Here is a 15,370-nt window from a genome sequence, read left to right on the forward strand (position 1 = left end):
TCTCCCTTTCTCCCTAGTCAATTTAAAGGCTTCTTTAAGCCTTAAGCTTTCAAATTTGTTCTTCTTCATCCAGTTAGAAGTAAGAACACTCCAGGTCAAGAACTAATCACTCTAGTCTCCTACTGTTTTCTGGTTATCTCTTTCAGAGTCCAGTTAATGATGAGTCTTCTGTTCTTAACTTCATTTGCTTTAGTCTTTCAATGCCCAAAGATGGTTTCATCATCTCTTCCAATTGTGTCACATATCCCTACATGAGTTAGCAGGAGTGCATAGCGATCGAATATGTAACAAACTGTAGAAGATTCAATACCACATCTTTCCAAAGACATGTTAAATCACTACAAAATTATCATTATTTTTTGTTTTGAGACAGTCTCACTCTGTCGTCCAGGCTAGAGTGCAGTGGTGCAATCTTGACTCACTGCAGTCTCAACCTCCCTGGGCACAAGTGATCCTCCCACCTCAGCTTCCTGAGTAGCTGGGACTACAGGCACACACCACCACACCTGGCTAATTTTTGTGTTTTTTGTGGAAATGGAGATTTGCCATGTTGCCCAGGCTGGTCTCCAACTCCTGGGCTCAAGTGATCCACTCTTCTTGGCCTCCCAGAGTGCTGGGATTACAGGCTTGAGCCAATGTGTCTGGCCTAAAAAATTATGTAAAAAAAAAAATTTCGATTTTTATTTTAGATTTGGGGGCAGATGTGCAGGTTTGTTACATGGGCATATCATCACCCAAGTAGAGTCTCCTGTAGTAAGCAGAGTACCCAACAGTTAGTTTTTCAACCCTTGCTGTCCTCCCTCCACTTAAAAAGTCTTTTTTTTTTTTTTTTTTTTTTTTTTTTGAGACAGAGTATTGCTCTGTCACCCAGTCTGCAGTGCAGTAGCGCAATCTCGGCTCACTGCAACCTCTGCCTCCTGCATTCAAGCAATTTTCCTGCCTCAGCCTCCCAAGTAGCTGGGACTACAGGCACCCGACATCATGCCTGGCTAATTTTTGTATTTTTAGTAGAGGCAGGGTTTCACCATGTTGGCCAGGCTGGTCTCGAACTCCTGACCTCAAATGATCCACCCACCTCGGCCTCCCAAAGTGCTGGAATTATAGGCATGAGCCACCCCGCCCAGCCTAAAAAATTCTTAATAATTCAACAATTTTAAAAGAATGTTCACATAATCCTATCATTTTGTAAATTTACACAACTCTTGAAAAGAATTAAAAGGTCATGCTGAATGTGGACTTTGCTTTCAAGGGGGTCACTCCTGCTGAGCACTGAAATTCTGCTGGCGGTAAGATGAGGTACTGGGTAAGCGTCTTCATTTCTTTACAAGGACTCAGGCCTAGCCTCATCCCTCTCTGGCTTTTGTTAAGCAAGCAGACCCTTCTAGGAAATACTCCCATGCTGATCTGTCTTTCTCCTTTTATTTAACTATAAAATAGGTTAGGGAAAAGTTGCTTGTGTTTTCATATTCTCTCTCCATTTTTGTCTTAAAAACACATACACTATGACAGAAACTATGAATTCAGCCCTCATAGCTGAACATAAAGAGAATGAAAAAGGCTAAACAGGCCTCTGTGAACAAAGCCTCTGAAGGACTGATTTTAATGGCACAGTTTTGGCATGGCTTGCCAATGAGGAGCACACCGCCAGGATTTCCAAGAACATGCACAATTCCTGGCTGCATCCTCAAACAAATGGGGCTATATCCTCAGAATCTTTCATCATCAGCGCGGTGGCCTCCTATTTTGTTGTTGTCCATGATGTTATTTATTTTTATTTTTAAACCTAATTCTAGGACTTGAATCCCAGCAGATAACTGTTTTGCATAAGCAGTAAATAACAGAGTTGACTTCTCCATGGCACCAAACTAAATGTCTGCAAAGTAATGTAGCCCCTCAACTGTGTCTGGCATTCCTTCCTGTGGTGACCACCTCTATATGTCTGTGAAGTTTGAGAAGCAGAGTACGGGAGGGGCACATAAATATAAAATTGGCTTAGGAACTTACATGATGCTATAACATTACCAATATTTTACCAGTTAGTATAAATCTAGAGTCTTTTATGACCATAGGCAACTTCCATTTTTGAAAATAGTATGAAATTTTTATAGTATAAAAGCTTATAAATGTTCTATCATCTGTGTTTATCTTCCAGAAATATTATTAATTTAAACTATCTGCTGGTATTAGTAAATGCTTCACTGTAGAACTAGGAATAAGGAGTTCTTCTCTGAGAATGAAATCTCTGTATTCAATTAAAAGTTGGGTTTTTTGAGAGGTATTGTCTTTGTTTTCTGCCTGTATTCTCCTTAGCATAGTTTTATGATATAACCACACTAACCTTGAATCATATATTGGAAAACATATTTACACATATATGTAAATTAACCCAAATAGTAAAATTTTAATCTGGCATCTGGCCAAGATAAAGTAAGGAACTGAATTTATGCTCCCACTTGTCATATAATAAAAAATAGGTATTTGCTCTTTGTCCCTGGTTCCTGGCACATAGTTCCTAAAACTACTGGAATCTAGTTCAGATATTTGCAAAGATTTATATTTCACTTTTATATAGAATTATACATTTTTACCACAAGTGGTAGCCTTTTTGCTTATATTAAAACTAGCAGTGGGATGGGTGTGGTGGCTCATGCCTGTAATTCCAGCACTTTGGGAGGCCAAGGCAAGAGGATCACTTGAGTCCAGGAGTTTGAGACCAGACTGGGCAACATAGGGAGACTCTGTCTCTACCAAAATAATAAATAAATAAATAGCTGGGTGTGGTGGCATGCACTGATGGTATGCACTAGCCTTCCCTTCCCTCCTCAGGTACTCAAAAGGCTGGGGGTGGAGAATCACTTAAACCTGGGAGGTGGAGGCTGCAGTGAGCTGTGTTCACACCACTGTATTCCAGCCTGGGCAAGAGCAAGACCCTGTTTCAAAAGAAATAAAAATAGCAGAATTTATGTATATAAAGATCTTACCTGAACATTTATCCTCTAGGTGGGTTGCTAAGTCTGATATCTTCACAAAGGAGGGTGCACTTTTTTGAAATTTTGCTTTAAATGTAATTGCCCTTATATCATCATCAAACAAACACTCACAGGATGACCAAGGCGTTGTATGCAATTCTAGGTTTTCTAGTGTGTAACTGCGCTGAACAAAAAGATATTTAAATTCCCAAATATAACCTTAAACAAAAACAGTAAAAACAAAAGTCACCAAAAAGGAAAAAAACTAGGCTTAGTATCTGATTAAATAGATTGATCTGATTAAGTCAATTGAATACTAATCTTTTATCACTAAAGAATTTGGGTAAAAAGAGACAAAATATGAATGGTGCATTAAGACAATAGAAGCATGCTAGAGATTGTTACTATTATTATTATTTTTTTTTTTTCCAAGACAGAGTCTCGCTCTGTTGCCCAGGCTGGAGAGCAGTGGTGCGATCTTGGCTCACTGAAACCTCCACCTCCCAGGTTCAAGCAATTCTCCTGCCTCAGCCTCCTGAGTAGCTGGGATTATAGGCGCGTGCCACCACTCCCGGCTAATTTTTGTATTTTTAGTAGAGACAGGGTTTCACCATGTTGGTCAGGCTGGTCTTGAACTCCTGACCTCATGATCCGCCCACCTCGGCCTCCCACAGTGCTGGGATTACAGGCATGAGCCTCCGCGCCAGGCCACCAGAGATAATTTTAATAAAATATTTTATAAAGATTCCTTGCCCTCCTGAACGGTCATCATTTATAATAACCAACTGCTTTCTGTAAAGAAAATTCTCATGTATCTATCTATTGGCAAAGTTTTGTTTTGTTAAAGAAAGGACACGGAAATGAACCCAAGTCTAATATTTCACTCATATTTCAATACTTTAGTTATCTTAGTTAACTTTTCTAGAACGAAAAGCATCTAGACACAATAGCACTTATTTTTAACTCTCAGTAACAATTCTAATTCTTTTTTTTTTTTTTTTTTTGAGACGGAGTCTCGCTCTGTTGCCCAGGCTGGAGTGCCGTGGCGCGATCTCCGCTCACTGCAAGCTCTGCCTCCCGAGTTCATGCCATTCTCCTGCCTCAGCCTCCGGAGTAGCTGGGACTACAGGCGTCCGCCACCACGCCCGGCTGATTTTTTTTGCATTTTTAGTAGAGACAGGGTTTCACTATGTTAGCCAGGATGGTCTCCATCTCCTGACCTCGTGATCCGCCCGCCTCAGCTTCCCAAAGTGCTGGGATTACAGGTGGGAGCCACCGAGCCGGAAACAATTCTAATTCTTAAAGCCACAGTAGCACAGACCTTGTTACTGTTATATTCTGTATTAGTAAATTCAACTTATCTGTATTATCATATTCTGTATTAGTAAATTCAACTTCAAAACCATAATAAAACAAAAGAGGGTTTCTTAGCACTAATTTTTCTGATAACATCAGCTGTCTTTTTAGTTTCCCACTTACTTCAGGCCATAAATCTAATTTACTACACCTACTCATCTCCTTAGTTTCTTTCACTAGAGATTTTTTTTTTTTTTGGTGGAAAATCATCAAACATGTCAGTAAATCTGTAAAGACAGAGCATCACTAGCTAGAACTAAAGCATATATTCCAAGTTACTGCTTAAAACCAATCACTAAAATAGCTTTCTTGTCTTATTACAAAATACCTGAAAAGTAAGCTAAGAGAAGCCAAGTAAATAAACATATAGCAGCCATAATCTCAACACCCTAAATAAGCAGTTAACATTTTAGCAGACAACCAGTTGTTTGGGATTTTATTTATTGGGATTGACTTAATAAGTCAAATATAGTTTTATATGTATTGCTTTTAAATATTACATAATATGCCATTGTCCAGATACACCAAAATCTTAAAAATTATTACAGCAAACTTCTATTTTGAGGGACTCTGGTTGTTTTTTTATTTTTCACAATTATACATGATACCATGATAAACCCATTTTCAGCTACATCTTTATACATAGTTATGATAAGTTCCTACAGCTAAAATGATTGGGCTAAAAGTACCCCCAATTTGTTCATATTAATTGTCAGTTATCCTCAAGAAAGGTTCTGCCAGTTTGCATTTCCAATAGCTGATGACAGTAGCTGTTTTCCCATATCTTCTCTATCAATTTCTTAAAAGAAAAATCATCTATCATCATTACTTTGTGTGTTTTCAATTACTTGTAAGAACAATTTTTCCGGCCGGGCGCGGTGGCTCACGCTTGTAATCCTAGCACTTTGGGAGGCCGAGGGGGGCGGATCACGAGGTCAGGAGATCGAGACCACGGTGAGACCCCGTCTCTACTAAAAATACAAAAAATTAGCCGGGCGTGGTTGGCGGGCGCCTGTAGTCCCAGCTACTCGGAGAGGCTGAGGCAGGAGAATGGCGTGAACCCGGGAGGCGGAGCTTGCAGTGCGCGGAGATTGCGCCACTGCACTCCAGCCTGGGCGACAGAGCGAGACTCTGTCTCAAAAAAAAAAAAGAACAATTTTTCCATATATTTATGGGCCATTTTTATTTCTTCTTTGTGGACTTGCCTACTCATATCCTTTCCCCATTTATCTCTATAGTTATGTGTCTTTTGCTTACTGCATTATTTTCTGACAATGCAATTTTTTTTCTGTTTTTTTTTGGTTGCCTTTCAATTTTGTACATGGTGGTTTTTATGTATAATAGTTTTTGTTGCTGGATTTTATTTACCCTACCAACCTTTGCATTACAAATAATTTTGCCTATATTTTCTTCTACTCTTCATTGTTTCATTATTTTTATATTTGAATCTCTAATGTATCTGAAATTTACACTGGCACAAACCTAAAGTATAAATTTAATTCTATTTTTTCTCACATTGTTAGCTAGATTTTCCAAACATTAACTATTCTTTTATTTTAAAAAGCACAAGGTTTTAATTTTATTTTTAATTATAAAATAAAATATATTTATTGTAAAATATTTAAACAGTAAAGACAAGGGAGGTAACAGGTGAAACAAGACTGACCGTGTTTTAATAAGCTGGCTAATAGGTACCTAAGTTCATTATGCTGGCCAGGCACGGTGGCTGGCTCATGCCTATAATCCCAGCACTTTGGGAGGCTGAGGTGGGTGAATCACCTGAGGTCAGGAGTTGGAGACCAGCCTGGCCAACATGGTGAAACGTCGTCTCTACTAAAAATACAAAAATAAGCTGGGCGTGGTGGCACATGCCTGTAATTCCAGTTACTTGGGAGGCTGAGTCAGGAGAATAACTTGAACCCAGGAGGTGGAGGTTGCAGTGAGCAGAGATCAGGCCACTACACTCCAGCCTGGGTGACAAGAATGAAACTCTGTCTCAAAAAAAAAAAAAAAAAAAAGTTCCTTATGCTTAGTATTCTCTCTACTTTTGTATATGCTTGAAGGCTTTTATAATAAAAGTTTTTAAAAGTAAATGCAGATGCTCACACACACATAAAATTCAAACTAAAGGTATAAAGAAAAAATTAAAGCACACATAATACTACCATACAGAAACAACCACTGCTAGCATTTTGGTATACATACATATTTCCAGATTTTCAAATGTACATACATACTTATAGATATATTTTTATTAAAATGAGATACTATTATATATAAAGGGTTTTCTTGAAAATTTTTATGTATTAACTTATATAAACATAAAAATATTTATTATATGTTAACATAATATATTTTCTATACGTGAAGTTTTACAATCCAATTTTTTTTATTTTTTATTTTTTTTAAGATGAGAACTTGAACTCCTGGGCTCAAGCAATCCACCCACCTCAGCCTCCCAAGGTACTGGGTTAACAGGCGTGAGCCACCACACCTGGCCTATAATCTACTTTTTAAACTAAATAATATATTACATATATCTTTCTAAGCTAATGAACATACACATTTTTGGTAATGAATATCTTTATGTATTCACCCAGACCACAAATGATTCCCTTAACTGTTTTCCCATCCACTGAAATAAGCTCAAGCTCTCATATTTGTATTGTGTGACTCTGTCTTCCTGATCACAGTTTTTTGAATCAAATTTACTCTGGGCAATCAGATTCTCTTTGCTGGGAATTTGGAAATGGGGCTGGTCTCTTGAAAAGAAAAGTAAAATCAGGAAAATAGAATTACTTAAGTAATCCTTCAAAATTGGTATTTTTATCTTAAAAAACTGATGTGAGGTATTGAAGTAGATGTTAAAACTTTAAAATGATGGTTATAAATAAGGGGGGCTGGATAAATGAATGTACAAAGAACAACAAACATCTTAATTCCTGGATTCATATGTTTTCAATACTAACCTAAACACCATAGAATCACCTAGAGACAACTGTAATTTCTCTTCTATTAACCAAAAAACTATTAATTTTCAAAGAATATTCACATTAAACATGGAGCAATCTGCTTTGTTACAGCTCCACTATACCTGTGACCTACATTCTTGTGTAGCATGCACTAGACTCATGTTCTCAGCCAGGCTATGGTGGTCAATGATCGTAGTTAGTCTATCACTAATACATGTTTGTCAGCTTGCTCAACCAAACAAACATCTGTCCCTGTTTGATCTTAACATAAAAGTCCAAAGTTAGACTTATCTCAAATCCTAGTCATAGCTATTAATGATTAAGAGAGACAATGTGACAGATTCTATCTACAAATAACTATTTGGAAGGCAGAAGTTTGGAGAGACATTAACTCTTTCAGGTAAAAAATAATAATATACTGAATCAATCTCTAAATTAATTTAGCAGGGAAAAATAACTCATAAGCCACGAATGAAACTGTCTTTGATTGTTACAACTAAAGGATTTCACAATAGCAAAGGGAAGATACCATACTATTTTAATGAAACATCAATTCCATTTAATTCATTATACCAGAAATAATTTATGCTTTAAAGAAAAATGTAATCATGGGTCATATTTTAACACGGAACATTCTAGGGATGGCTAACAGTGCATGCTTTTAAAACAACTATAATAAAAATATGAAACAGTAATTTATTGAACAGTAATTGTGACTTGAAAGAGTTAAGGTAACTCCCCTGACATCTGCCTTATAATCATAGCGTTTATTTATCAGAGTACTTTGGCTGAAAAAAAATTGTAGAAGCTTCTCCAGAATTAAGTGTTTAAAGAACATTATTTGAAGGAGGTAAGATCTTCACTAAAAAGGTAAAGTAGTATATCTGGGAATAAATTTAAGCCTTTATTTCACCACCACTAATTAATGAAGACTTATTAGATAAATGAATTGCTACAAGAGGTACAAAATTTTAACAGAAGAAATTTGCAGAAGAATATTCAATCATGATCACTTTTATTTCAAATGCTGTCTCGTCTCTTAAGATTTTCTCCATCTTGGGCTCATAAACATTAATCATTTACCGAAATATAAATAGGTTAAATGCTTTTTGGTGTATTTACCTTTTTTCCTTTGAAGTTGAGGGTACCAGGCTGCTCCAGGACCCCATAATACAAGCACATAATGTTGATCTTGGGCCTGTTCCACTGTTAACATAACTTTTTTCTGCTTCTGTCCTCTATAACTGTATACTGCCTCTGGAAAAGGAAAATGAGTATCTTAGTTGGTATTACTCTATCACATGTGATACCATACTTTAATAGCTGATGATACATATATAGTGATAACCAAATGGTACACTAAGATGGTCTTGTATCTTAATTTTTTTCATAATCTAAAATTAAGGAGGCAGTCAAAATGTTTACCTGTCAGTATAGTGAAATCAACAACTCTTAGTACTGCGTGGACTAATACATCAGGTTGAAGGTGCTCCAATTCTACAAAGTCTATACTGTTTACCCTCTGAGGCTGCCTCGGAGGAAGATCTCTGAGGTAGGAATGTTTTGAGGACACATATGCCAGTAAGTCTTGAAGTACAACGTCACTAACTACACTGGAACCTAAGGAAAAAAAACATACATACAGACAAAAGATGGCAACATAATATTTTTCTTGACAAACAATATTTTTTAGAACTGTATTTTATGTTGTAAAGTATGATTAGATATAAAATATAGTTTTGTTTTCTCTAAAACATGTACAATAGCTAAGTCTTGAATCAGTTTAGATGTAAAAATAAACGATATGTTTAATCAATGGAAATGGAATTATTTACTATCCCCAAAAAACTTCTGCTGTTCCCATACTTCTTTACTTTGTTAATAATATCATTTTTCTATCAATTAACCAAACACAAAATTTCTGTTCTTTTTTGACTCCACCACCCTGTAACAGCCAATCGGTTCCCCAATCCCTGGAGTCTGATTTGATCCTCCTTTCCCAACTATCCCAGCCTCTGCCATTCTTCCTCAAGCCCCTGGGGACTTCCCTTCTGAAACAGGCTCAGAGCCACCTCACTGGTTCTTTCCTTGAGTGTGCCTTACTCTTTCCACAGCGAGGCCTCCGTCCTCACCAATTTCCAGCTGCAAGGCTGTCTTCTCATCCTACCCAATACCACACAGAATGATGACCACTATAGATTCACAGTGCTGTTTCTTTCCCTGAGCTCAGAGAGCTTTTCAGCATGTGCTACATTGTAATATTTTTCAAGTGTTGGATTGGTTATTTAATTCTTCAGTTACTATGTCTTTTAAATGTTTTTCTCTTTCCTGCCTCATTTTTTTTCTCACTTTTTATTAAGGTATAGTTTCTGTACAATAACATGCATATATTTTAAATGTATAGGCTGATGAGTTTTGCTGATTAAATTTTAATTGCTCTGAACGTAAGAGAAGTATGCTTGAGTACGTGATTGATTGCTGACCAAAATAAGATATTGGCAATAAACACTGAAGTACTTTTTAGAAAGCAGAGTCCATAAACTGATTTGTGATTCTTCTTTCCTTTCTTTAGACAGTAAAAGAAAAGGGATGTAACAGGTGAAACAAGACTGACCATGTTTTAATAAGCTGGCTAATAGGTACTTAAGTTCATTATGCTTTGTATTCTACACTTTTGTATACGCTTGAAGGCTTTTACAATAAAAGTTTTTAAAAATAAATGCAGATGCTCACACACACATAAAATTCAAACTAAAGTTACAAAGAAAAAATTAAAACCACAAGTAATACTACCAGACTGAATTCTTCTTTCACAGTATTTCCAGCAAATCTGGAATCAGAAGAGCTGTATTCAAATTCTGGTTTTATCAATAATAAGCTCTGTGAACTTGTACATAACTTCTCTGGGCTTCGTTTTTCATGAACAAGATAGAGCTTTTGGGGAACAAAAACATCTCTGACATCAAATTATATATTTGTCCCTGATTCATAAAAATGTACATGGAAACACATGGTTATTTAGATTCCAAAAAAAAGTCTACCTCATGGAAACATTGTGTTGATCTTTGACTTATATATTTAATAATATTGAAGATAAATTTATATTCCTGTCACATTATCAGAACTAGGTTTGTAAAACATGTAACACCTCACTATAAAGATGAAAGAATGGAAGTCTTTTCTTTTCAACTTTTACTTTAGATTTGGGTGTATATGTGCAGGTCTGTTACCTGGATATACTGTGTGATACTGAACTTTGGGGTACAAGTGATCCTGTCACCCAGGTACTGAGCACAGTACCCAACAGGTAGTTTTTCAACCCTCTTCCTCTAGTAGTCCCCAGTGTGTATTGTTGCCACCTCTATGTCCATGAGTAGCCAGTGTTTAGCTCCCACTTATAAGTGAGAATACATGTTATTTGGTTTCCTGTTCCTCCCTCAACTCACTTAGGATAATTGCCTCCAACTGCATCTGTGTTGCTGCAATTTATTTATTTTTTATTTTTTTGAGACAAGGTGTCACTCTGTTGCCCAGGCTGGAATACAGTGGCACAATCTCAGCTCACTGTAAACTCCACCTCCTGGGCTCAGGTGATCCTCCCACTTCAGTCTCCCAAATAGCTGGGGCCACAGGTGTGCACCACCACACCTAACTAATTTTTTTGTATTTTTTGTAGAGACAGGGTTTTGCCACGTTGCCCAGGCTGGTCTCAAACTCCTGGACTCAAGCGATCTGCCTGCCTCAGCCTGTCAAAGTGTGGGAATTACAGGCATGAGCCACTGCACCAGCCTGATTTCATTCCTTTTTATGGCTGCGTAGAATTCCATGGTGTATATGGTGTACATAACAGTATGTCCTGGGAATCACTCCATATCAGTTCATAGAGATCTTTTTCATTCTTTTTGTACAGCTGCATAGTACATAGTGTTCCACTATGGGAATGTGCCATAACTTACTGAATCATTCTCCTATATATTTTGCAATTATAAACAATACTGCAATGAATAACCTTGTGATATGTATTTTCATATTGTTGGAGGTGTAGCTTCAGGGTAGATTCCTAGAAGTGGGATTGGTAGGTTGAAAGATAAGTACATATGTAATTTTGTTAGATATTGCCAAATATCCCTTCACAAGGGTTGTAGCAATTTGCATTCCTACCACCAATGTATAAGAGGACACATTACCTCACAGTTTCACCAACAGAATGTGCTTTTTTTTAATTTTGCCAATCCGATAGGTGAGAAATCGTATCTCCATGTAGTTTTAATTTGAATTTCTCTAATAAGTTATATTTGATAGCCATTTTTATATCTTTTTTTGAAAATTGACTGTTCATCTCTTTTTCACATTTTCCCTTTTGCCAGGCTAGAGTGCAGTGGCATGAATACAGCTCACTGCAGCCTTGACCTCCTGGGCTCAAACAATCCTCCTGCCTCAGCCTCCTATGTAGCTGGGACCATAGGCATGCACCACCACACCTGGCTAATTTTTTGACTTTTTGTAGAGACAGGGTCTCACTATGTTGCCCAGGCTGGACTCAAACTCCTGAGCTCAAGTGATTCTCCCACCTCAGCCTTCCAAAATGCTATGCTTACCAGTGTGAACGACCACACCCAGCCTTTGTCACTCAAGGTTTAAAAGTTCTTTATATATTAGGGATATTAGCCTTTTGTTATATGTTACAAATATTTTCTCCAAGTTTGTCAGTTGTCTTTTGACTTTGTTTATGGTGTTTTGGTTATGCAAAATTTATTTTTCTATAGTAAAATGTATCAGTTTATTTTCTACTGCCCCTGGATTCTGAGTAATATTAAGAAAAAGCCTTTCCCTACACCAAGATTACAGAGGATTCATTCACGTTTCCTTCTTGTTGTTGCATGATTTTATTTTTTACATTTAGATTATTAATCCATATGGTGTTTATTACTGTTGTGAGATATGTGTCCAATTTTCCCTTTTTTCCAAATGGCTACCCAGTTGTCTCAGCACATTAAGAAGTTAGCTTTATCTCACTGATTCCAGATACTATCTTTGTCATATATTAAATTGCTATATGTAGGTGGGTCTAATTCTAATCTTCTTACTCTGTTCCACTGGTCTACTTGTCTATTTATGCATCAGTACTTCACTGTTTTAATTACAGAGGCTTTATAGCATGTTTTAACATCTGGTAAAGCTAGTTCCCCTCCTCTGTAGTTTTCCTTTGTCAGTCTTTTCCTAGCTATTCTTGCATGTCTGTTTTCCCATATGAGCTTTAGTATCAACTTTTATATGCCATAACATATATATTTTCATTGGAACTACACTGAATTTACATATTAACTTAGGAAGAACTAACATCATTATAATGTTGAGTCATCCTATCCAAGAACAGGGAATGTCTTTCCATTTATTCATGTCTTCATTTCTTTCTGGAGTGTTTAAATTTTTTCCTCATATAGGTTTTGCATATTTCTTGTTAACTGTATTTTGAACGATCTTCTTTATTACTATAGTAAATGAGTTTTTCACTATCATTATGCCCATTTATTATTTGTGTATATTAAGTCTAATTACTATTATTATTTTTTTTTGAGACAGGGCTTTGCTCTGTTGCTCAGGCTGGAGTACCGTGGTGCAATCACAGCTCACTGCAACCTCATCCCCCAGCCTGGGCCAAGCAATCCTTTTACCTCAGCCTCCCAAACAGCTGGGACCACAGGTGTGTGCTACCACACCCAGCTTTTTTTTCTTTTTCTTTTTCTTTTTTTTTTTTTTTTTGTAGCCCAGGCTGGTCTTGAATTCCTGGGCTCAAGCTGTCCACCCACTTTCATCTCCCAAAGTGCTAGAATTACAGACGTAAACCACTGCACTCAGCCTAATGATATTTTTTAACATTAATTTTGCATCCTGTTACATCACAGGATATATCTTGTTATATCCTGTTATATCACAGGATATATCTATATATCCTATATATCACAGGATATATCACAGGATATATATATCCTGTATATCACAGGATATATCACAGGAATTATCTTATTATTTAAATTTGTTTTAACTTTGATTCCCTGGAGTTTTCAGGTATGTTATCAGAGCATTTGCAAATAGAGATAATTTTCATTCTTCTTTATCCATTCAAATGCCTCTTCTTTCTTTTTTCTTTTTTTTTTTGAGACAGAATCTCGCTCTGTCACTCAGGCTGCAGTGCAGTGTAGTGGTGCTCACTGCAACCTCCACCTCCCAGGTTCAGGCAATTCTCATGCCTCAGCCTCCTGAGTAGCTGGGACCACAGGCATGCACCACCACACCTGGCTAATTTTTTATCTTTTTACTACAGACAGGGTTTTGCTATGTTGGCCAGGCTGGTCCCAAACTCCTGGCCTCAAGTGATCTGCCCACCTTGGCCTCCCAAGGTGCTGGGATTACAGGTGTGAGCCACCACGCCAGACCAGATGCCTCTTCTTGTCTGAGTGCATTGGTTGATAATTCTAGTATAAGATGAATAGTTGCAGAGATAGTGGACATCCTTATCTTTTTCCTGGTTTTAATGACAATGCCTCGAGTGCTTTTCTATTAAATAAGACACTGGCATTAGGACTAAGTATATCTATTTTATTGATATAGTATTAATCATATTATAATGCTGCATTGATGCTATATTTATTTATTTAAGAAAAAAATAATTTTTTGAGACAAGGTCTGACTCCGGTCACCCAGGCTGAAGTGCTGTGGTACAATCATGGCTCACTGCAGCCTCAACTTTCTTTCCCACTTAAGCCTCCCCAGTAGCTGTAACTATAGGTGTGCACCACTACACTTGACTAATATTTTTGTATTTTTAGTAGAGATGAGGTTTCACCATATCATCCGGGCTGGTGTCGAGCTCCTGGGCCCAAGTAATCCTCCTGCCTCAGCCACTCAGAGTGCTGGGATTACAGGCATAAGCCACTGTGCCAGGCTGATACTATATTTATTGATACTGAAGGGGAAAGTATCCTAGTATATTATTATACAAATGCTGATTTCCTGTTGTTGATATTGTACTAAAGTTATATAAGATATCACCACTGGGAGAAGCTAGATGAAGAGTTCATGGGACTTTATGTATTATTTTTACAATCCCCTGTGATTCTATAATTATACAGATAATATTTATTATTTAAAAAACTTTTAAATTTGAAATATTATCTGTATGCTAATAACTTTAAAATTTGCCTCTTAATTTTAAACCTGTCTTCTGAGACCTGAACTTTGTTTCCAGTTCTTATATGACATCTCCACTTGAATATCTCAAAGATACCTAAAACTTAACATGCCTTGAAACATAGCCCTTTTCCCCACAAACCAGTTCCCTCTCAGTCTTTCCCAATAAAGCCTACCTAGTTACTTAAACCAGTAATCCAGTAGCAGTAGATTGTCCCTCTTCCCGCATCCCCAGACCCACATCATCAGAAAATCCTATTAACTCTATTTACAAATATATCTCAGCTCTTTAGCTCCACTGGCCTCCCGTCATCTCTCAACTGCAGCTATTGTAACAACTTCCTAACCCTGATTCTACTCCATGATCAACCCTTCTCAACTAGAACCATGGCATTCTGTATCTTAGCCCTTTGTTAGTTTCCTTCATAGCACTCATTATCACCTGCAAATATTTTACTTATATGTCTGTTTCATTCATTTTTTTTGGTCTGTCTTCCACATGAGAACATAAGCTCCAGGAGGGCAGGCACCATTGTACCCCCAGTGTACAGTAAGCACAGTGCCTGAAACAATGTCAACACATAATAAATATATATTGGACAGATGAAGAACTCTATTTTAGTTGTCTATGAAATATGTCAAGAGTTGATTTTCTGCTGATGGGCCACCCTAGTATATAATGAAACCTTGCCCATTCCAAACACAGTTCTTGTTATTCTAATTGTTGCTCTTCCCTTCTACTTGCTCTGCCTTTCTTTAAGAATTCAAAGATAGGAATTCCATGCTCTGTCTTCCATATACATCCTACAACTTTCCTATTATTCCAGTTATCTTCTTGTATAATCAGTATATTTCTCTAGCTATTTTCTTGTATGATATTTC

At 37.0% G+C, this 15,370-nt stretch overlaps 1 protein-coding gene across 5 annotated transcripts in view; it reads right to left on the reverse strand.

Annotated features, from left to right (window-relative positions):
- Positions 1 to 15,370, reverse strand: part of LOC100587392 (shieldin complex subunit 2) — an 83,244-nt gene that overhangs the window by 12,458 nt on the left and 55,416 nt on the right. For 4 of the 5 annotated variants that reach the window (XM_030799163.1, XM_030799164.1, XM_004091115.3 and 1 more), the window contains 3 exons: positions 8,723 to 8,917; positions 8,420 to 8,554; positions 2,982 to 3,188 (listed from right to left, as the gene is read on the reverse strand). In XM_030799163.1, coding sequence (XP_030655023.1) covers positions 2,982 to 3,188; positions 8,420 to 8,554; positions 8,723 to 8,917 — 537 coding nt within the window. The remainder of the gene's footprint in view (positions 1 to 2,981; positions 3,189 to 8,419; positions 8,555 to 8,722; positions 8,918 to 15,370) is intronic. The other variant, XM_003281950.4, reaches the window with a different exon arrangement.

The sequence above is a fragment of the Nomascus leucogenys genome, chromosome 18, assembly GCF_006542625.1.
Source record: "Nomascus leucogenys isolate Asia chromosome 18, Asia_NLE_v1, whole genome shotgun sequence".
Classification (NCBI taxonomy): Eukaryota; Metazoa; Chordata; class Mammalia; order Primates; family Hylobatidae; genus Nomascus; species Nomascus leucogenys.